This window comes from Nelumbo nucifera, chromosome 7 (assembly GCF_055504915.1).
Source record: "Nelumbo nucifera cultivar China Antique chromosome 7, China Antique-T2T, whole genome shotgun sequence".
Taxonomy (NCBI): domain Eukaryota; kingdom Viridiplantae; phylum Streptophyta; class Magnoliopsida; order Proteales; family Nelumbonaceae; genus Nelumbo; species Nelumbo nucifera.
Window position 1 is genome coordinate 6794614 of NC_142655.1, and position 24831 is coordinate 6819444.

At 36.5% G+C, this 24831-nt stretch overlaps 1 protein-coding gene across 4 annotated transcripts in view; it reads left to right on the forward strand.

The window, feature by feature from the left end:
- LOC104597372 (insulin-degrading enzyme-like 1, peroxisomal) overlaps positions 1–24831 on the forward strand; it is a 128400-nt gene that overhangs the window by 101798 nt on the left and 1771 nt on the right. For all 4 annotated transcript variants that reach the window (XM_010258842.3, XM_010258843.3, XM_010258845.3 and 1 more), the window contains 10 exons: positions 833–935; positions 15386–15481; positions 15580–15769; positions 16067–16128; positions 20410–20514; positions 21599–21800; positions 21892–22100; positions 22465–22589; positions 22673–22724; positions 22820–22906. In XM_010258842.3, coding sequence (XP_010257144.1) covers positions 833–935; positions 15386–15481; positions 15580–15769; positions 16067–16128; positions 20410–20514; positions 21599–21800; positions 21892–22100; positions 22465–22589; positions 22673–22724; positions 22820–22906 — 1231 coding nt within the window. The remainder of the gene's footprint in view (positions 1–832; positions 936–15385; positions 15482–15579; positions 15770–16066; positions 16129–20409; positions 20515–21598; positions 21801–21891; positions 22101–22464; positions 22590–22672; positions 22725–22819; positions 22907–24831) is intronic.

Sequence of the window (24831 nt, forward strand, 5' to 3'; positions counted from 1 at the left end):
ACACTACAATGACATGAATCAATTATATACTTTATTCATTTACAATAAATGTCAAAAGATACATCAATCTGATTGGAGTTAAGGGCATAATTGTCTAACATTGTGATATTTAGACAAAAGAGGTCTTAGCCATGTGCTGATCTTTGGATTGAAGCATTTTGGATGGAGAAAATAGTTCTAGAGAGGAAACGTAGTAAATCCTATATGTGAAAATAAAATTTTCTTGGTTTTTTACAAGTAATAAATTTTCTTCTTTTCTCAACATTTTGCCCATCATGGTCATTTTTTGCTAATGCTTGGGCAAGTTTCAACTGAACCTATGTTACAGAATTCAAGGTTGAGAAAGTATTTCCCTTAATATGTTTGCACTTTTTATTCATTTAAATAGATTTTAAGAATGCTTAACAGTGTATTTTACTACCTACTAGATATCAATTTCATGATACTACTTTAAATAATCATTATTATATAATACACCTTAAGTGTGTTTTGATGCTAATTTTATCATTTCCTGAGGCTTCGTCCTAAATCCTTTTTATCCATGTTATTTTGCTCATGTACAATGCTTCCATGAACCTCCATTATTCAATTCCACCTATATTGGATTGAAGTATAGATACTTGGTTAGCATGACTTATTACATGAACCTTTGCCATTAAGGATGGCTTCCTCTGTGGTAAAGAAACTCTGTTTACTGCTTATGGTTTGTGTAATGTTCATCATTGCAACATTCATCTGCTTTGCAATCTAGATTTATTGGTTTGGTTCACATGACAATTTCATAGCACAGTTTATATTCAGTAGATGTTAAGCAAGCTTCTCTTTTTGACAGAATCTTTTGGGAATCTAAGAAATTTGAAGGACATACTGACATGCTTGAACCATGGTATGGAACTGCATATGCTGTCATGAAACTCACAGACTCCATGATACAGGTATGTTGTTAGATGGCTACTTCAAGTTCTTTTCTTTTCTTTTTCCTTTTTTTTTGTTTTTTAAATGGTAAAGTAAGATTTTATTAGAATGAAACCAAATAGTACAACAGAGAGGCAGGACTGCCCTCTAGGCAGAACCCCCCCCCCCCCCCCCACAGTGACATCAAACATCCCACAACAATAAACCATTAATGTTCTAAAATGCAGAGGCATGAGTCGTAGTTCAGAACATAAGAGGTGTAATCCTCAAGAGGAGAGGGATGGGGAGGAAGGAGGATATTGTTTTTCTTTACTTTTAATATATATATTTTTTTTATCTTAAGAAGAAAAAAAATCTTCCCTTTGGACAGATGCCTGGGATCCAATTCTTACAATCACTTTTTTGATCAGCTCTTCCATCTCAAACTTTGGAGAAGATTCTTCTGTTTCTTTCCAACCAAATTGTCCAGGTGATGGCTGCTGAGTTAAGCTGGCAAATGACTTTTCCTTAGTACAGACAAGTTTATGCCAGGCCCTTAGATGCTCCAACAGGATTGAAGACCTTACCCAGGTCTTCTTTGCTGCTCAATAAAATACTCCCAAATTTTATTGGCGGGCTGGCAATGGAAGTCGTTGTCATGTTCAATATCCTCGTTGCAGAACTCACAATTCTGGTCTGCAATCTGCATCCATCTGGTTTGCAAAGAGGTCTTGGTGAGGCATTTCTCTGAAGTATCAGTCCACCACAAGAATCCCACCCTTGGAAAGAATTAAAGGACTATAAATCAGAGATGAGGAGAAGTGAGCATTATGGGTACTGCTAAGACATCTCAGAAAAAAAATTGACTGAGAAGAAACCACTCATTTCCCATTTCCAACACCACTCATCATCACAACCCGGTCTTAAATTATGATCACCCAACCATTTGAGCAGATATATCAAGTCATCTAATTCCCAGTCATGGAATTGCCTCTTCAGTTTGAGTGCCAACACTACCTGGCCTCTAGCTCCAAGAAATTGGTATAAATCATCCACTAAAACTTCTCAGTTTTCAACACTATTTTTATTGCCCATGAAAGAAAGAAGGGAGGAGCTAGGCCAAGCAAAGGTATGAAAGGGCTTGCTGAATTTTTGGAAAGATGGGCATTGATGGATCTACCACTGATAGGAGACCATAGTTGTCAAGGTGACGCCTAGGCAACAAGCAGTTTGTATGTTGTATGTTGTGTTATAAAATGCTTTTATATTTATAATTTTTTAGATTATAGTTATAAAATAGACAGTATTAAACTAAAATATTCATTTTGTGTGTTCATATACTAATTTCTTTTTCTTATTTTCTTATTTGTTAGGGTTTAATCAACATAGACATTGCTAACTGCTGTATTGAACCCTCAAAGACTTCAAAACCAGAACCAATAAGGGAAGAACTTAAAATTTTGTCTAATCAACATATTTTCTTTTTCCACATTGTCGTCATCATCACCATCTTCTTCTTCTTCCACCTTTTTCTTTTGGGAGAATGACTGATCAGTCCAGGTCAGAATTTTGTAGCCCCACTGTACAGGGGGATGCATCCTGACCATGAATTGATGCCAAATTCACGGGCAGGATGCGGTTTATAGGTGGGGGGCTACTAGTAGACTATGGAAGGCTGTCATTTTGAATTCTGCATTGGGTTGCAGAGTACTTAACCCTTTTCTTTTCTTCTTGTCCTATAACAAAAATACAGGTTCAGCCCCTATATTTTTTGAATTTTCTTTTCTTTCTTCCTTACATGAATATGTTCATTTTCTGTACTTTAACATGAAGTTTATACTTATGGAAATTATGGATAATTATTAAGGAAATATCATTATGGAACCTAGGGAACTACCCTAGGATATATGTTTTGGCTAGAACCGAGGACCTAACTGACTATTCGGTTTTACCATTTCCTCTAACTGAACCGAACTGAACTGACCTTAACTGAATTCAGTTCGGTTTGGTTCGATTTTCAGTTCGGTCGGGCCCTAATTCCACATAAATGATAAGCATTTAATAAGTGTTATTAATTAAAAGTTAAAATGGCCCAAAAACCCAATGGTTTTAATTAATTAACTATTATTAACTAAATGTTAAAATGGCCCAAAAGCCCAATGGTTTTAATTAATTAGCTATTACTAATTAAAAGCTAGAATAGGCCCAAAGCCCTATGCCAATGGGGAATTGGCAAATTGGCCATTTTCAAAAACAATTATTGATTAATGAACAATTAATAATTAGTCTAGGTTTAAATTAAATATTAATAATTAAAAGTTAGAATAAGCCCAAATCCCTTTGCCAATGGGAATTGGCAATTGGCCATTAATTTTCACAAACAATTAATGATCCATGAACAATTAATAATCAGTCTAGGTTTTAATTAACTATTATTAATTAAAAGTTAGAATGGGCCTAAAGCCCAATGGGAATTGCCAAATTGTTCATTGGGAAATATAATAATTAATTAGCATAAAGTATTAAATAGAACATTAAATATTTCATATACTTAATTAAATAATAGCATTAATTCGGTTTTCAGTTTGATTTCATTGAAAATTTCAACCAAACCAAACCAAAACCGAAAACTGATTTTTTTAAATAAAAACCAAACCGAACTGATACCTGAATTAACCAAACCGAATTAGCTTATTCGGTTTGGTTCGGTTCAGTTTTTGGTTTATCAACCAAATTTTAACACCCCTATCCCCTGCTGCCTAGCCTTGCCTTTGGCACCTTGAAAACTATGCAGGGGACAAATACACATGGACAAGCAATCAGGAGGAAGAAACTCTAGTTAAACTGATCTGCTTTGGGATTTCTATTGAACACGAAGAAAATTTTTTAAGTGTATCTTTAGAGGCTCTACCTAGACAGCTTATTTTGATAAGTAAAATGGTAATTTCATAAAGTAAAAATTAATTGAGTACAACCTGGATAGGTGTTAAGGTAACACCTAAGAACAAAAAACAGAACAAGAAAAATACAATTTTCAATCTCCATCTCACAATTTTGTAACCCTACCAATCATCCACCTATTTATCTGGATTGCAGTGACGTTTAAGACATCCCCTTTAAGATTTGAAAACTTTTGGTTTGAAGAAGAGGGTTTTGTGATCAATTGAGAAGGTGGGAAGAGATGCAGGTAGAAGTAGGGGTGCAACTTGGGTGGGCCCAGCCCAAGCCTAGACCAGCCTAGCCTGCAATTTTACACGGCCTGGGCTTGGATTTTAGGGCCTTGGGCTGGGCCTAGGACCAAAAGTTTAGGCTCTTTTATTTCTCGTGATGGGCCCAAGAGTAACCCTTTGGTAGCTCTAACCCAGCCCTACCTTATCCTAACCTAAGCCTTGCCTACCTATGTACATACATATATGCATACATTCATACATATATATATACATTTATATTAAATTTTAATATGGGCTGATTGACGAACTCGAGCCTGGCTTGGGCCTGAGCCCAACCTGAGTGCATCAAATTTCCATTTGGGTCGGACCCAGGTTGGACAGTTCGGGTTTGAGCTTGAGCTCGGGCAGGCTTGAGCCTTAGGCTCAATTTAAGGGTTGGGTTTGGGTTGAGCTTAAACCTGGCTCAGCCCACCCAACTTTCACCCCTAGGTAGAATGCACAGCCAGCCATGTGGTTAGCATAATCTAAAGGAATCAAATGAAAACGAAAAAGAAAAAGAAAAAGAAAAAGCTTGGATACAACTCAAGAGATCGATAGAACAGAAAAGGAGTGACAAATCACACAAGAAGAGAAGAGGAAGAGGAAGAGATTCAAAGTAGCCTATTAACAGTACCTTTAGTTCTTCGTTTTCCCTCTCAGTGTCTCAATTCAAACTCTGTTTTATTTGTATTCCAGGTTCGAATGCCCTGCCATCCCAATCAGCAGCAAGTTCTCTAGTAGAAGAGAGAAGGGAGGAGAAGAGAGAAAGAAGAATATTTGGGCAAAAGATATTAGTGGCAGCTCCCCACATTGGCTTATATATTAGGGTGTTTAGCATAAAGAAAAATTAGAAAATACCCTTGATTACAACTTAATAAAATAAAAGGCATTCTAACACTTCTAACAACATCCCCCCTCAAGTTGGGTTGTATATTTCTATAATTCCAAACTTAGTAAAAATGTCAGCATGCCAAGGACTTGTAACATCCTTGATGAAGATATCACCCAGTTGGTCCATGGAGTTTACATAGGGAATACAGGTTTCACCATTTCAATCTTCTCATGAATGAAATGTTTATCTACTTCGATGTGTTTTGTTCTTTCATGAATCTCGAGGCTATGGGCTATGAAATTATGAATAGTAGCTTTGTTGTCACAATAGAATGACATTGGTCTAGAAACTTAAACTCCCAACTCTGTTAACATATTCTTAAGCCACAAAATCTTAGTTGAACCATGTGCCATGGCTTTATACCTAGCCTTCGCACTAGATCTTGCAACAACCGCTTGCTTTCTGCTTTTCCAGGTCACTAGATTTCTCCCTAACAAAAGTACAATAACTTGTCTTTTATCTTCAGCTCAACTTGCCCAGTTAGCATCTATATATGTCTCTACTTTCAAGTGACCATGCTTAGAGAAGAGAATGTCAAACAAGCAATTTGTACCAGAGAGAGAAGACAGATTTTTGGGGTGAAGAACTGAATAGTTCGGCCCAACCCCAAGAGCCTCAATATATAGATTAAAGAAATAAGAATATTTACAAAAAATCCCTTGCAGGGCTAAAGAGAGAATAACAATAAAATAAAAGATACAATACAATAGGGACTACATTAATATGGTACATCAATGAGACTCTTCACACTCCCCCTCAAACTAATGCAAAGGCATGAGCATCAGTTTGCTTACAAGGAATAAGCGTTTGGATCTTGTCATGGCCTTTGTGAAGGTGTCTGCAACTTGCATATTGGAGGCAACATGAGGGAGAGAGAGAGAGCCCACAAGAAACAGGTTGCGGATAAAGTGGCACTCCACCTCAATATGCTTCGTCCTTTCATGAAAGACAGGATTAGAGGCATTCTTAATAGCACTAGTGTTGTCTGAATACAGAGGGATGAGTGTAGGAGAGGAATGACCCAATTCCTGAAATAAAGATTGAAGCCAAACAACTTTGCTACAAACAAATGGCATTGCCCTATACTCTGCTTCCGTAGAGGACTTGGAAACAATTTGTTGTTTTTTGCATTTCCATGAGATTAGAGTCACCCATGAAGATCCTTAAAATTGCATCTTCAAATATCGCACAACCCTTAGAACTACATCTTAGTGTGGAACCTAAGGATTCTGCATAAATTGGCTTACCATACTAACTACAAATGATAGATCTGGCCAAGTAGTAGTTAAGTACTTCAACTTACCCACCAACCTTCTGTACTTCCTAGGAACTTCAAACTCTTTGCCTACATCAATACATAATTTGACATTTGGTTCCATGGGTGTTTTAGCTAGTCTGGAACCTAACCATCTTGTCTCCTCTTGCAAGTCAAGAACATACTTTCTTCGGCACAATTTAATACCATGCCTCGACCTTGCAACTTCTATTCCCAAGAAATACTTTAGTTTACCAAGATCTTTTGTTCGAAAGCATCATGCAAAAAAGCCTTTAATCTGTCAATCCCCACACTATCACTACTAGTTATGATAATATCATCTACATATACCACCAACAAAATCTTCTTAGCTTCAGATTCATAGCTGAACACGGAATGATCAACTTGACACTGTTTCATACCAAAGTCTTTTACTACTTCACTGAACCTACCAAACCACACATGCTGAGACTGTTTTAGCTTGTACATTGCCTTCTTAAGTGTACTAACTTTACCATTTGCTCCATATATACTTCCTCAAGAATGTCACCATGTAAGAAGGCATTTTTTATGTCAAGCTAAAAAGGAGGCCAATAATAAATTGCTGCTATAGATATCAGAACTCGAACAAATCCAATCTTAGCAACTAAAAAAAAATTGTGTAGTCAACTCCATATAACTAGGAGTAGCCTTTAACAACCAATTGAACCTTCAATCTTTCTACATTGCCACCTAGTAAATACTTTAGTATACACCCATTTACATCCTACACATGCTTACTAGGAGGGAGAGTGGTAAGCTCCCACGTGTGATTATATGCAAGTGCAGACAGTTCCTCTTCCTGTCTTCCATTGCTTGGCGCCACCCTAGGGAGGTAATAGGGACATTCTTTGGAATAGAAACAAACTGCCAATGGGAAGTAGAAAGGTGAGAAACATAAACATAATTGGAAATGGGATGAGAAGTACAATTGCATTTACCTTTCTACAATGCAATAGGAAGATCAAGGTTAGAAGGAAGAGAAACAATTGCTAGATCTATCGATGAAGAAGGGACTAGAGGAGGAGTCGGTGCTTGTCTATAAATATACACTTGCATGATTGGTGGTCTTTTAGTGGAACCTGCACTAGAGGAGATGAAGGCTTGGACACAACTGAAATTGTAGAAACGGGGTCCTCAAATGGAACAAGAAGAGGAAACACTAGAGGAGAGGGAGGAACATCAAGACTTGTAAAGAAGGGAACAAATTCAAAGAAAGTGATATCTGGACAAACAAATGAATGATGGAAACTGGGGTTGAAACATTTATATCCGTTTTGGGTTCTAGAATAGTAAAGAAAGATGCATTTTGTAGGGGAAAATGAGATAGATTAGGAAACAAAAGATGCATCCCAGGCCCTAACTTATGAACAAAACATACACAACCAAAAACTTTGGGAGTAAGGGGAAAAGGAAATAGAGTAGGAAACAAAACTGAGAAAGGAAAATGACTTCTAAAGATAGGCATGGGCATCCAATTGGTGAGAAAACATGATTAAATACAACATCACTCCAAAAACGTTGTTTCTTCCGTTCATCCAAGCCATTCTGTTGTAGTGTGTAAGTACAAGAAGTTTGATGAATTATACCATATTGCTCTAAGTATTGCTGAAATGGTGTTAAACAATATTCCTTTGCATTATCAAAATGAAGAATTTTAATATGAACTGTGAACACCAAATTGAGTACGAATTTCAGCATGAAATTTTTGGAAAATAAAGAGCAATTCGCTTTTTTCTTTCATGAGATAAAGCCATGTCATCCTTGAATAGTCATCAACAAACATTACAAAATACTTGTAGCCATTATATGACAATTTTATTTGGACCCCACACATTTGAATGAACTAAAGAAAAAGGACTCAAAAGCCGATTATCAACTCTAGGACTAGAGGAAACTTTTTGATGTTTCCCATACTGACATGACTCACAAGATAATACCATTAGAGAGGAGTGAGGGAAGATTGGAGTGCTACTTTTGGACCACCACCATCAAGATAATACAATCATAGTTTTCAAGGTGCCAAGGTGAACCTAGGCAACAAGGGAGTGCTTAGTTGCCTCGGTGCCTAGGCTCCCACCTAGGTGTCGCCTAGTGTTTCAAAACTAAACGTATTTTTCATAGTATTTCCAGGCCTGTCTCAAAAATAAACCTTATCTTCTGTAATATCTCAGAAATAACCATTTTCTTCATACCATTTCAAGGATAGTGTCTTAGAAATAACCATCGCCTAGTAAAAGAAGGGCTTCTCTGTTTTTGTCATAGAAAAAGAAGAAAAAAAAATCAACAAATAAGGAGAAGAAAGGGTGGAGCCCCTGTTTTTTGTCTCATAAGAGAGAGAGAGAGAGAGAGAGAGAGAGAGAGAACGATAAGCAATATGGAGGAGAAGGGTTGAAGCCCCTGTTATAGTTTTTAAAAAAATGCAAGAAAAAACTTGAAAATGATGACCGTTTCAAAAAACAGAGAAAAAAATCAAATGAAGAACAGAAATTTTAAGGAGCAGAGCCCCTGTTTTTGTTCCAAAAAGCGAAAGGAAAGGAATCAGAAATTTAGGCCCTGTTTAGTATCGTTCCATGGGAACGTTTCTTGCATTCTGAATGTTCTCACGGATCAGAAATACGTTTGCATGCATTTTGTCACAAGAAATATCGTGTTCTGGAACAAGAACAAGCTGCCAGGAGTGTACTTTTAGAGTGACAAAACTGTCACTCCAAAAGAACATGTCCTGCGGAACCGCATGTTCCCACAATGTTAACTTATAAAAACAAACACGTGGGAATTTCTCACATGTAAAGAGGGATGTTAATGTAATTTTGCTCAAATAAAAGAAATGTTGGGCACAAAAAACCCTTGTCAGTTATCTCTTTTCTTCATCATCCCACTGCCGCACAGTCCATCAATCAAGAAAGAATAGTTGGCCAGAACATTCTTCTTCTTTGCTTGTGGATTCACTGACTTGAACTGTTGCCAATTGAAGAGTTTGAACCATAGTTCAGCCTGAAAACAGCAATCAATGCACTGAAAAACGCCAGAACTTCTTTTCTTCTTCTGCTATATCATCACACAAACAGAGTTCAGCCTCGTTGCTCTTCTTTTCTCCCCCTTCTCTAACGTTTAATTTTATTTTTTTGAAGGTTAGGTCAATCTCCTCCTTGATTCAACTTGCTTAGCCAATCCCCTTTCCGAAAGATAAACCCTATGTTTTGTTTTTGTATAGAAGATGGGCCGAATGGCCCATAGGCTGTTTATCCTTTTTTATCTTTATGTTCTTTGCTGTAATGGGCCTTAGTCTGGGTTTTATTCTTTCTTATGTTATGTTTTTTAATTTTCTGCCCAACTAGGGGCCTCTCTATAAATTACTAAAGTTTAACTTAATGAAATGGAATTAGGGGTGTAAGAGAGAAGGTTATGTTCGAAAATCCCTCTCTGAACCCTAGTTGTTGCCACCTTCTTCTTCTTTTTCTCTCTTTTTGAAACCTGATTTCTTCTACTTTTGATTTTCTGCAACTTTTTAAACAGTCATTTCTTTTCAAAAGGCTGTTTTTCTTCTTGATATCAGAGCAGGCTCGACTTTTTCCTTTTTTCACCTCTTTTTTCCCATACACAATGTGAATGGAGAACTGAATCGTATGAATAGTTAAAGAAACCTATTTCAGCCCAGTTGTTAGTGGTTCTTGGAGAGAAGGGGACTGGTTTTGTCGTCCTCCTGACAGATTCAAGTGTGTTGCCCGAAACCCAAATTTTCTGGAGAAATCTGATTGCGGGCCCTATAGGGAGTTTGACTTGGGAGCTCAGTGATTGAAAGTCTCCTCATCCTTCATCTTGAAGATCGATTCAAGTGGATTGGTGTTCTGTGAAGTCTACAAGGAGTGGCTGAGATTTCTTTGTTTCTCCCGACTTTCGGGTGTGACGCACGTAGCTGGTACGGCTACATAGAGGTTGGCTCACAACACAGTTTTTATTCTATCTTCATTTGTTGTTATTCGAAGTTGTTAGAAGTTATTTTCGAAGTATTTTAAGAAGATGAACCCTTTAGAAGTTAAAAACAAGCATGTTGCTGAATCCAGACTGGTTCTGGGAGCCTCTGTAGACTCTCTATTGGCTGTGACCACAGTCAAACTAGATGGAACTAATTATCTGGCTTGGTCACAATTAGTAAAAATTCATATATGCAATAGAGGCAAATGGGGTTTTCTTGATCCATCATATGAAAAATAGATGCAAGAAAATTATACTGTTATTGGATGGCTTGTGAACTCAATGCAACCGCAAATTAGTCAACACTATTTGTGGATGAATTCAGCAAAGGAAATTTGGGATAATGTTGATGAAACCTATTCCCAGAAATTAAATGTGGGCAGGGCTTACAAGCTGAGTGATGTGAAGAATTTGAGATAGGGGGAGAAACCTTTAGCTGTTTATTTCTCAATACTGAAGTCTTTATGGCAAGAAATTGATTTGATAGAAGTTGTAGCCTGGGACACCACTAATGATGCTGAGACCTACAGGAAACTTGTTAAGAGAAATAGGGTGTTTGAGTTTTTGACAGGGCTGAATCCAGAGTATGACATCACAAAGCAAAGTATTTTATCCAAGGATAGTGTTTTACTGTCTCAAGCCTATGCCTTGGTAAGTAGTGAAGAAAGCAAGAGACTTGTCTAGGTTCAAGGGACTGGTCTAAATGATCACTTTGCTAATATGGGAGTGAAATCCAAGGGAATTGCAGGGACTCCAAGTAGCAAGTAGCTCGGGGAAGAAAGAAATTATGAGTACTGTAAGAAGCCAAAACACACTAAAGACAAGTGTTGGAAATTGCATCTTGAGCTTCTTCTTCGGTTTCAAAAGAGGTCTGATAATATGAAGGCAGGGAGTGCCAATATTGTTGTTGGTCTAGATAGTGACAAATACCAAACTAAAGAGATGACAGCTAGTGTGCAGTTAGCAGCCATGAAAGCAGAATATGAGAAGTTTGGGAGGATGATCAGTCACCTAGAGGGTGTGACTTCTTCTTCCAACCCTTTAGAAAATTCAACCTCTTCTGCATTTGCTCATTCAGGTATACGGGTTTCTGCTAATCATGCAACCATTTTAGGTAATCATAGGATCCCTTGGATTATTGATTCAGGTGCTTCTGATCATATGACCTACCTTTCTACCTTGTTTGTTTCATATGATTTACTTCCTGGACGTGACAAAATCACCCTAGCTGATGGCTCTCTTGCCCCTATCTCCGGCAAGGGAACCATCAAGGCTACAGATGGTTCTCAATGGATGTCACCTTAGCCGTGACAAAATCACCCTAGCCGATGGCTCTCAATGGATGTTACCTTTGATGAGCTTTCTTCCTTTTATGATTCTTCTCAAGAGAGGCATTGTCCAAAGGGGGAGAATTTGTCACAGCTGTTTGCTCTCCCCCTTCCTATCTTAGTTGAGTCTTCTGTTGAGACTCTTCCTCCTTCAAATGAGTCAAGGGAGGATCAATCATTTTATTCTCATTCCAGTGTTCCTATCCCTCCTTCTTTACCTCCTTGTCCTCTTTTTAATCCTAGGTTGTACCAACGGTAGAGAACCAGAAGTGAGTAGATTGTTTCCCCTACAGCACATGAGCCTCCTACACTTTCAATCACAGAAGAGACAATAGGTACTGATACAACCCCTTTGGAGTCATCCTTTCTAGACCTTGATATCCCTATTGCTATTAGGAAAGGAAAAAGGAAGTGTACTGCACATTGCATTTCCAAACACCTTTCTTATAATTTGCTCTCTCCATATTTTGGTTATCTTTCTTCTGTTGCTTATAACCCAATTCCCAGGTCTGTGTCAAAAGCTCTTACTATTCCAGAGTGGAGGGATGCTATGAGAACAAAAATTGATGCCCTGATCCAGAATGACACTTAGGACGTGGTTGATTTACCTAAAGGGAAGGATCCAGTAGGTTGTAAGTGGGTTTTTACCATCAAATATCATGCTGATGGGACCATTGAAAAGTACAAGGCTAGGCTGGTTGCAAAAGGTTATACACAGGCGTATGGGATTGATTATCTGGAGACCTTTGCTCTTGTTGCCAAGATGACTTCTGTGAGAGTTCTACTATCTCTGGCTGCACACTCAGATTGGCCACTTAATCAGCAAGATGTAAATAATGCATTTCTGAATGGAGAGTTACATGAGGAGGTCTATATTGTCTCTTCCTCCAGAGATGTATGAAACAGATATGAAAGGGAGGGTCTATAGGCTGAAGAAATCTCTTTATGGATTTAAACAGTCTCCTAGGGCATGGTTTGAAAGGTTTAGGGCTGCCCTTGTTAGCTTTGGCTATGTACAGACATAGTCTGATCATACCCTCTTTGTGAAGAGGAGAGGATCCTTGGCCATTTACCTGATTGTGTATGTAAATGATATTGTTGTGACTGGTAATGATGTATCAGGGATTAATGATCTCAAATCTTTCCTTCATACAGAGTTTGAGATCAAAGATCTGGGGGAATTGAGATACTTTCTTGGCATAGAAGTTGTTCGATCCAAAAATGGGATCCTTATCTCTCAGAGAAAGTATGTACTTGATTTGCTCTCTGAAACAGGGAAGATGGGTGCTAGACCAGTTGCTACTCCTATTGATATGAGTCATAAACTCTCTGCTTCAGATGGAATATTGTTGAAAGATAAGGGAGTCTTCCAGAGGCTACTTGGAAAAGTTCTCTATCTATGCATGACTCGGCCAGACATTGCATATGATGTCAGTTGCATTAGTCAGTTCATGCATGCTCCCAGGGATACTCACATGGCAGTAGCGGAGCGGATTCTATGTTATTTGAAGGGTTCCCCTGGAAAGGGAATTCTATTTGCTAAGCATGGCCATACGAAACTTGAAGCCTACACAGATGCTAATTGGGCTGGAAACATTGATGACAGAAGATCTACCTCTGGGTACTATAGCTTGGTGGCTGGTAATATTGTCTCTTGGAGAAGCAAGAAACAATCAGTTGTTGCCCGATCTTCAGCCGAAGCTGAATATAGAGCCATGGCTCATGGAGTTTTTGAACTATTGCGGCTTAGATCCTTGATGGAGGAACTGGGTATTGAGCATGATAAGCCAGTGATGTTATACTGTGATAATCAAGCTACCATCAACATTGCTCATAATCCAATGCAACACGACAGAACTAAACATATTGAAGTTGATAGACACTTCATTCGAGAAAGAGTGGCTTCTGGAGAGGTGTGTCTACCTTTCATTACTTCTGAAGGACAGTTAGCTAATTTCTTCACCAAGGGCATTCCCAAGGCTAAACTTCAGCATGATTGACATCTATGCTTAGCTTGAGGGGGAGTGTAGAGAAGATAGGCCGAATGGCCCATAGGCTGTTTATCCTTTTTTATCTTTATGTTCTTTGTTGTAATGGGCCTTAATCTGAGCTTTATTCTTTCTTATGTTATGTTTTTTAATTTTCTTCCCAACTAGGGGCGTTTCTGTAAATTACTAAAGTTTAATTTAATGAAATGGAATTAGGGGTGTAAGAGAGAAGGTTATGTTCGAAAATCTCTCTCTGAATCGTAGTTGCCGCCACCTTCTTCTTCTTCTTCTCTATTCTTGAAACCTGATTTCTGCAACTTTTTAAACAGTCCTTTCTTTTCAAAAGGCTGTTTTTCTTCTGTTTTCTGATCATTTGTTGGCTGAAATAAAAAAATCTAATGACTTGAATATGTTGTAATTTTTCATTTTAGTTCGCTTCCATTCCTAATCCAAAAGATAAATTTTTTCATTTTAGTTTGTTCCCTAAAGTAGTAATCTAGAAATACTGGTTCCATTCACGATTTTGGAATAGGGATTAGCATTAATCCTCTCCGTCCCCTATTTGGTAGATAATATCCATGTTTTCTACAATTGAATCTTGGAATTTAATGTTTTAGTTTTCCTATATTGTAGAATTTAAGATCCTAAGAAGAGTCCCAAGTTTTATCATTCTATTGTTCATTGGATGTTACTCTATTATAAAAAGTGTTTCAGCTCTATGCTATTGAGAAATTGCATCATCTAGTTTAAATTTGTTGAATTTAAAAGAGAAATGCTTAATAGATTAGTAACTACTATTATGATTTTCTGTATGTATATTGATATGAAGAATTAATCATAACAAATAATATGGCTATCCAAATACCATTTCTATTTTTATAAAACAAAAATATGTTCTTTAAGAACAATTTGCCAAACAGATATACTTGTTTTGTGCTGTAATCTTTGCTTAGCCACTTTCTCTCTGGCTCCTCATTTTAATCCTATGATAATTATTGCAACTTTATTTCTAAATATAGGCACTGTGGTGCTCTATCTTTATTGATTTGGCATTTTCTCTCCATTCATGTTCTTCATACTATCAATAGTTATATATACTGTAGTCAAGAAAAAAGTTTAAGCTTTTTGGTTTTCTGATGGAAAGTTCATTACTTTGCTTTTGAGAAATACTTCTGTGCTCAATAATAAAATTAGAAATTTCGTTAGGAATTTAGTGGAAATTTTCTAATTAGTGTACACTTTCTCAATTTTAGGGAGAGTGAAGTTTTTCTTTACATACTACAGATAATGTTAATACAGACATGATTAAAAGCAAAAGACCCATGCTACAAATATAGTATTATGCATTGGGTATGGCAAGTTTAAGGAACAAAGTGGTCATTAAAAGCCACATGTTTTTTTTTTTTTTTTTTTTGATAACTAATTTCGTTAATAGCTATATAGACACATTGTGGTACAAAATCAAATCCATATAACTTTTATCATATTGTCTTTTATTTCTGCAGAAAAGAAATATGTAAGCTCATGCTCAATTTTGGAACAAGTGTATGTGATATGTTGCAAAACACCAAATGGAACGTTTTAGCAGAATTATTGCCTGTTTTCCATATAAATCATGTAATTATGTGAATTCCATAGATTGATATTTTGGGACCCTGAAATGGGGATTTCATAGGAAATTTTGGTAAATTTTAGGGAAACCTCAAATCATTTTCTGAACCTAATGTTTACTGTTCAGTTCTGGTTGATTATAATCTGTGGAGCAACTTGATGGTTCATCATATGTTCTAAACCTTTTGCAGAAATGGATAGATACAGCTCCTAATGATTGTTTACATCTACCAGCACCCAATCTGTTCATTCCCACTGATTTGTCACTTAAAGATGTACAAGGAAAGGTGCAATCAGAACATCATAAACCATTTCTTTGTATTTTGTCAACTACCTTATTTATGAACTTTTTTCCAAATGACATGATTTTTTGGATTTGAATCAGGCTAAATATCCGGTTCTGTTAAGGAAGTCAGCTTATTCAAGGTTATGGTATAAGCCTGACACAATGTTCTTTACCCCAAAGGCATATATTAGGATAGATTTCAACTGTCCCTATGCGAGCCACTCTCCTGAGGCGCAAATTCTTACTTATATCTTCACACAGCTGTTAATGGACTACTTGAATGAATATGGTAAGCTGTTTAGTGTGTATAACATGGAACAACTGTTGTACCATTAAGTTTTATCCAGTTAATTTATTTAATAAGGTTTATTCTGATCAAAAAGCATGAAATTAAAATTTTTTTACATGATTGATTTCACTGGAAGCGATAACATTTTTTTTCTCTTGCATAAACCTTGATGCTGATATAATACATACTACTTTTCTTTCTGTCAGGTATTTGGCATAAACCTTTTCTTTCATTCTAATATTTTTTTATCTCTTGCATAAACCTTGATGCTGATCTTACTTATTCTGTATCTTTCAGCTTATGATGCTCAAGTTGCCGGTCTTCACTATGCCATATACCTGAAAGATACTGGTTTCCAGGTTACTCATCTTTTTTACATTCTATAAGGATTTTGCATTTTGTGTGATGAACACTCATGTTCAATGGCAAAGTAATTGTTGATTTTAAAAATTTTATTATCTTATTTTGTTTTATTTTTTATTAAATTTGGTTTTTATGGTCAAAATAAGTTGTATACTTAAGTGGTCCTAAGTCTTAGGTCTAGTATCAGTGGGTATCAATTATTTTAGTACTTAACCATAAAAAAAAAAATAACAGAAAAGAAAAGAAAAAAGTCTCTTAGTACTCGTGCATGGTGCCATGACTAGTATAATAATATGGTTAGATCTCCAGTCATTGTATTTTTATTTTATTGGGACAAATAACAAGAGTTTTTATTAATAAAGTAAAAAATAGATAATTATTTACCCCACCCAGAAATAAAGAGCTGTCTGTGAAGAAAGCAACAATATACACAACAATAGGATGTCCTAGGGTGATCTGCCAAAACCACCAAGAAAGTATGCTGAGAGAAGCAATACGTATAAAGGTCCCTACTTCAGAAGTATTACACCCGAATTGAGTTCTCTATTTCCAACAGCAGACCTAACTAAGTATTCTGCAACCTGATCATGATTAAAAGCAAGAGACTTAGTAAACCAGTTGAATGAGATTTTTTTATGAATAATGAAATAGATTCATTAAAGAAGCTGAACTAGGAGAATTAGGAGGAGAAGATGGAAGACAAGAGATAGATAACAGCAAAAAGGAGAAGGAGAAGATGGATCCTCTTCCATCCTACTAGTCTCCCCCTAAAGAGGATTCCTGGGAGATTGAAAAAAGGATTGAGACTTGAAGAAAACCACATCCTTGGTGACATACTTTTTCTTGGTATACTGGATAGCATTAAAATCCAACTTTGTTTTCTTAGGATCCTTAACATGGATGGAACTACACAGCCAGAGACTCTAGGAGGAAGGGAAAAATGTCTGGTTAAGAATCTAACTTGGGGAATTGTTGATTTGACTATTGATAAGGAGACTGAAGTGCAAATGGGTATTTATCATAAAGTATAATATTGATAGAAATATAGAAAGTTATAAGGAAAGGTTAGTTGCAAAGGGATATACAGAAATCTATGGTGTTAGTTATTTGGAGATTTTTGCTCCCATGGCCAAGATGAGCTCAGTTCATGTTATTTTTTCCCTTAGCTGCCACATATTCTTAGCCACTTTTTCAACTTGTGTCGTTTGATAATCAAGAACATATGAAACTTAAGGATTTTACAAATGCAAATTGGGTAGGTCTTTGGACCATAGGAGATCTACATTAGGTTTTTACACATTTTTTTATGGTAATTTAGTTTCATCGGAAAGTAAAAAGTAGTTGGTGGTATTGATGCAGAGCAGTCCATGATACTGTGTTGTGATAACCAGGGCACCATCAATGTTGCCCATAACCTAATCCAGCATGATAGAATAATCATTTCGAGGTGGACAGACACTTCATTAGGGAGAGGATGTCTTCAGGAGAAATCTGACTGCCACGTGTTTAATCTGAGTGCAATTTGCAATGTCATCACTAAAAGAGTTGCCAGGAATAACTTGGAAAATGATCTATGCAAGTTGGGAATGGTTAACTTCTTTTCCCAATATGCGGGGGAGTGTTGATAGTTGATAGCAGTTGAGATTTTATTTATTTCCTTTTGTTATTAGTTATTGGGCCTTGGCTCATAGTACGGTGTCTATTTTCTTTCTAATAGTTACCGCTCTACTAAGGGCATATTTGTCTTTGAACACTGATTTACGCTAAAGTATAAATAATAAAAGGATGGGGCAGCCACCTCTCATCTATGCTTCCCTCTGCTTCTCCTTACTTTTTCTCTCTTCTTTTTCTTCTTCTTGCTCTTCTAATCTTCTCTATTCTAAGATTGATTGCAGTTTTCATGTTTATTTCATTATTGAATCTTATTTCCATGTATCCCATTTAATGAGATGGTCCTTTTTGATGTCCCCTAGTTCAATAGGAATTTCCTCATGATTTTCTATAATTTCTTAATAATCAAGACTAGGGTCCTATAGACTGAAAAATAAAATACCAGTTTAAATAAAAAAAAAGAAAATTGTTTGAAGATGGTTTAGCACTTGGTACCCATTCTTCTATGGAAGGATTAGGGAGCAGAATACCTTCCGTTATCCACAGATAAGCCACTTAACTATTTGTAATGGTTTGCTGCCATTTGGAGTCTTATTTCAAAACTTGCATTTTCAAATTTTGTTGCCCTATCTCACCCAAATTTCTTGGATTGGTGGTTACTCTTTTTTCCTTTTCTTTTCTCAATCTCTGTGAAGAACCCCTATTCTAAAAAGATTGTTCACACTTCCACTTATCAAGTACCTCATCTAAAAAGTCCCAAGTCCATTCATAAGCTTTTTTGGGATCTAACTTGAGAAGGGAACGAAAGAAGGTTCTTTTGTTCCCTCTCCAGACCTTAAGCACCTTTACTTTCTATTAGAAATTAATCAGTGTTCTATTGGTCATTGGACAATGTTTCCACTTTTTGATCTCTCTAGTCTCTCCAAGAAATATTTATTCTTATGTTCTGTTTCTGGTTCTTGAAAATTTATCCAATTCCTATTGATAAAGCTATCCATCCATTTAACATTTTTGTAAAGTCTTATCTTAGAATTTTTGTTGTACTCGGTGAATCAACTCAGAAGGTCTTTAAGTTCCTAATTTTTTTGATTGGTAATAGAAAAGATTTTATTAACAGAACAGCAGAAGAAAATTATACAAAGAACTTCCCAAAAGGAGGTGTGAGATGCAGCCTCCCAAAAAGCACCGAATTACAATTGAGCCTAAAAAAGATGATCCCTATATACCCCTTGCTTAGCTAACAGTCAGCTATCCCATTAGTCAATCTCCTTTCCCACTGAATTCTTATTGTCATTATTTTTTTGATAAGTAAAATTCTTATTGTCATATTGGAGATCAACCATCTGAATCTTTTCATAGCTTCCCTGTAGGTCCAAACAACAGTGTCTGGATTCCTTTGCCACCCAATTATCAGCTTCGAATCCCCTTCAATTAGCAATCTATCAATGTTCAACTCTCTACAAAGTTGTGCTCCTGCAAAACAGCTTCAAACTCAGCTTGAATAGTGTCCCCTACACCAATAGGCCTTAAAATAAAGCAACTATACTGCCATCTGCATTCCTTAAGCACCCCTAATTCCTGAGGGTCCCAGATTCCCCAAGCTGCTACCATCAAAGTTAAGCTTAATGAAACCTTCAGGATGTACCAGGCTCTAGCCAGCTTTATGTTCAATTCTGAGCTCCTTGCTACAACTCCTCAATTCCTCCAAATATCATCATAAGAAAGCAATGAAAAAATATTCATAGTTTTATCCCAATGGATAGCCCTACTTAAAGTGCAGTCCCAGATGGATTCCTTGTTCCTTTCCTTATTGCTGAAAATTCTAGCATTCCTCTCCTCCCACACTGTCCACACCAAGGCAACCCTAGCACATCTCCACAAGATCTTGCCCCTTCTCTTAGGCCATCTAAAGGTTGAATGGTCAAATAGACTACTGATCTGCAAAGATAAAGACCACCTGCAACCAAAGGGCAAAAAAACCTTTCCCAAAAGCCTGCAACAACAGGACAAGTGATTAGCAGATGGTAGCAACTCTCACTATTAGCTTTTAAGATAAAACACCAATTGGTAGAGAGACAACAGAAGGGTCTTCTTTTTTATAGGTTGTCTAAAGTGTTTAACTTTTCATGAAAAAGCTTCCCAACAACGAGATCCAACCTTGGGTGGAATAGGTTTTGACAACCAAACTTCTTTAAAGGCAAATACAAGCACAAGATTGAGAAAAAAGAAGCACAAGAGAAAAGGGTAGGGTCCAAAAAGAAAAGAATCAAGGACTTATAGAAGTAAGGCAACCTGATCAAACTCATGGTCTCTCAGACCTCTTCTCAAGCCTAAATCCCAACTAACACCAGATGAGGGGAAGAAAGAAGCAAAGCATTGTAGTTCTTAAAAGCAGAGAGAGAGTACAAAGAGGGAAAAAGGTCCATGAGAGTCAAGTTACCAACCCAAAGATCTCCCCAAAACAAAAACTTGTAATCATACACCAAGAAAATTGAATTTTTGAGGATGATGTTGGGTCGCTTTTACTGATTTTCTAAGCATTATCTTTGTCCACCTGCTTTGCCAATTTATTTATTGTTTTTAAATTTTAATCAACACCAATATATTTAATTTTCCCATAAATTCATCTGTGTTTTTTTCTAACTTTTTCTTGCTTCCCTTTTTAGGTGATTGTGTTGGGTTATAATCACAAAATGAGGATCTTGTTAGAAACCGTAGTTCAAAAAATTGCTGAGTTTAAAGTAAAACCGGATAGGTTTGCGGTTGTCAAGGTAAGTGGATGGCTTCTTATTGATTATTGTCTAATTCATGTTGTTTTTTTTTTTTTTTTACTTTTTATTTTCCCATCAATCCATATTCAAAGAAGAAACAATATATAGATTTCTGTGGTGGTTCCACTTTCTCCAGCACCCACCACACAAATGCACACTGGCACACCCATGCCTGTCAAGTGTGCAGCAATTAATGCAGCTTAGTCAGCTTCAAAAAGGAAACTCTGCTAATCAATGATCTAGTGCTGTCTTTGGGACTTTTCAATACCACAGGGGTTAGTACTTAATTTCCCATGTCAATAAAGGGCCACTGCCTAATTATGATCCCAACAATCTAGGATCTTGGGAGGGGTAGATTGGATAGAACCCTAAACTTTGGCATTTTTGCACCAAGAGGATGCTCTCATAGTAAATCCACATTTTCATGCTTGTCAGCCCATGATTTCACCGTAATGCTAAGCAATAACTCTTGTTTGAAAATTAATCATATTGTTTTTCTGTTATATTAACTTATAATAGAATGGTTTGTTCATGTCCATAGAAAACCAACTAGAGCACCTGTTAGAAAAAAGTGATCTATTACAAATTGAAGGGGCTAGAAGATCTAGGGGTATCAAAAAGGCCTTGGGCGGAAGTAGTAAGAAATGACTTAAGCGTCTGTATTGTAGTAATGGATATGGCACTGAACAGAATGAAATGGTGAAATGGGATTCATGTAGCCTACCTCATATAGTAGGGACAAGGCTTAGATGATGATATTGATCAGACAGGGTTATGTATTTCCACAGAACCTTTAGAGAATTACGATTGTCTTGCTAACTGTTGTATCAGTATTAAGGTAGTTTTGAAACTTCCAATTATGAACTATTGATTTTTAAATTTTTTACAAATTACAACAATCTTTTTCAAGAACCATAGTAAATAGCTGAACAATTCTGTCAAGAACTTGAGGTATAATTTATTAATCTACCGTTTATGGTAGTTTCAAGGTTAAAGTCCTTAAAACTCACAAAGCATCATATTTTGTATGCAGAGAATCAAGATGAGGCAAGTAATTGACACCTTTATGTCTTTCTTTAATCAGGAAAGTGTGACAAAGGAGTATGAAAATTTCAAGTTTCAACAACCATATCAACAGGCTTTGTACTATTGCTCTACAATTCTAGAGGATCACTCATGGCCTTGGAGTGAAAAACTTGAAGCTCTTCCTCATCTTGAAGCCGATGACCTTGCAAAATTTTCACCTGTGATGCTCTCAAGGGCTTTCTTAGAGTGTTACATTGCAGGTTAACATATTTCTATAAACTCAATTATTGTTTAATGGCTATTACACGTAAGCCTTGTTTAGATACTTAACACCAACATTTCTTTTATCAGGAAATTTTGATCAAAATGAAGCAGAATCAGTGATCAAGCATATTGAAGATACTCTCTTTAAGTGCCCCCAACCCATATCTAAGCAGTTATCCCCTTCTGAGCATTTGGCAACTAGAACTATTAAGCTTGAAAGCAGTCTTAGTTATTTCTACCCTATCGAAGGACTAAATCAGAGTGACAAGAACTCTGCATTAGTCCACTATATTCAGGTACATCCCAAGAAGAATGATGTTTGTAGGTGGGATAATTATTATATGTTCCTCAACTTCCTCTGGACAAGGTTTGCCAATACACTCAAGGAAATTTCAATTCTAAAAAGTGGGAAATCTCTAAGAGGTTTCAAAAGAACAAAAAATCTTTAAATTGAATTTACGAAATGTTGAATGAGTATGTAATGTGTAAAGAAAGGGGATAGGCAGCAGAAGCTCACCTAACTTATGCTGGGCTTGGCACTAATATGTTTGTGAATCATGCTTTCTTTTACAAATCTATAATATTTTAATTGACAGCAATTAAACCAATAATTTAGTGTTGAATGTGATAATTCAATTGCTTGCTCTTATTGATGTGTAGGTTCACCAAGATGACTCGGTGTTGAATGTGAAACTTCAACTGTTTTCCCTTATTGCAAAGCAAGCAGCTTTCCACCAACTTCGCTCAGTTGAGCAACTTGGGTACATTACTGTTCTTATGCAGCGGTATGTCCTGCTTGTCCCTAAACTTCATCCTTCACAGTGTAAATATTATTTGCAATAAAATTTCTGATTTTTTCCACATGTAGGAATGATTTTGGTATTCGAGGACTGCAATTTATTATTCAATCAACAGAAAAGGTGTATAACATATCATTATCATGATATCCTTTCTTCTTTCATTTCAGTTACCATTTTAGGCCTTTTCTAAACAATATCAATTTTGGCCTTAACAGGATCCACAGGAGGTAGATTTGAGAGTTGAGGCATTTCTTAAGGTGTTTGAGAGCAAACTTCATGTGATGACAAATGATGAATTCAAGGTTAAGTTTTCTCTTCTTTCAGGATCATTAATAAGGTCAAGGTTTGTTAGAGGAAGTATGAAAAAACAGTCCTAAATCTCTATGATTGAAAGAAAGGGAACAAGGGTACCAATACTGATTATCTTGTATGAAAAAAGTACGACTAAAACCTACTAGCTACCCTCATTATTGTAGTCCATTAAAACGAAGAAGCCAGTCCTACCCTAGCTAGGCCATCAACAAGAAAGTTTGCAAGTTTGGAATCCATCTGAATGAACTGTTCATTTAAAGTGCCAATGATCTGGCATCCTTGATGTATTTTTTTGGATGCCTACCTCCCATATTAGTGTGAAGGCATCCTTCTCATGACCACCCAAGGATCCTTCTTTATCCTTCAAGCTGGACTCTATCTATCCCTATGGAGAGTTCCAATTTCAGTCCTGCAAAGATCTAACATCTCTTCTGTTAGGGAATTAGCTTTTACGTGTGTAGCCGGATTGTATTGTCCGGTGGTCTTAAGGAGCAACTTCTTCATTCCATTAGCAATTGCTTCACCAATCTCGCACAACTAAACCTGCTCTTGAAATGGAAAATGGGTTTGATGGAAACTCTATATTGATCCACATCGATGCCTATTACCACTAATAACTTTCTTAACATCTTTTCCCATGACCATCATTTTGAAAGTATGTTTTTCCAGTTGTTTGTTCCTTCAGAATAAGAACCAATATCAACTTTCAATCGGCATTGCAAATTCCAGGTTCAAAAAGATAGATCCATTATCAAAATAAAAATAAAAAGGTAAGTCCATATTTTCTCTTCTTATAGCTAAGAGAAAAGCATAAAGATCCTTAAGATGGTCATACCTCTGTGATAAAATCTTCTTAAAGCATGTATAATAATAGCATGTTTATGTTGCCGGGGTAAAACAGAAAAATAAGCAGCAGAAGATTTCATGCATGAGTTAATCAACCTTTGAACCTTCACAATTTTCTTTTGACTGACCATTTGATTTATAGCCCCCATTCCAGGATAAACCAATGCTATGAAAACTGAATCAGAAAACCAGGATGGGGTTCCAGTTCTAGTTTCCTTGGTGAAACCTTGTGGTTTAACCTAGAAACTGCCAAACTTGGCAGAATGGAGTCTGCTCCAGTTTTCCTGGTTCAACTAGATGCTCTGGTTCTCAAGAAATTTGGATGAACACCTTCCACAAAGTTTCTCCAGGACAACATTTTTAGGAGAGGACAGTAAGTTTCATAGGAAGAGTTGAATCAAGAAAGTACCTCCCTAGAAATTTCAGGGGATGATGACCTGCTCTGTTCAAGCCTTCAAGGAGAGAATTTTTTAAACTTGATGAGTTCCAATTATCTTTTTATTTACTTTACAAAGAAATTCTTGAATGTGTTACTGATTTCTAAGTGTTGAATTTGAAGATTGCTATAAGCAGGCCTTTGAATATAAATTCCCAGGGATGTTCTACTGGGACTATTCTATGTTGCATAGAGCCCAGTACTTTTGTATTGCACAATCAGGGTACCATCTCATTGGTATCAACTTCAATATCCATACTGCAGATATAATAGCAAATATATCACACCAACTGAATTAATTGTGTGTATTTAATAAATGGCTTTATTGTTTAATGTTAAAGAAAGAATGTTAACCATATTGCTTTCTAAAGATTGTGATTGATTACACAATTGAATCATCTAAAATGATTTGTGACCCATGCCTATAATACTTGTAGTTCATATATTCGAAGGTTTTATTTGATGGTTTTCTATTTTGACAGCATTTAGATTACCAATATAAGGGTCTCTTCTAATCTTCATGACATGTTGCCTAATATTGTTCTTACTAATGTATCCTAAATTCATCCTGATGTTGTGACTTTCTTTAGGAGCTAATTTCCTTATTTGGATCTTCCATATAAATGGGGATTC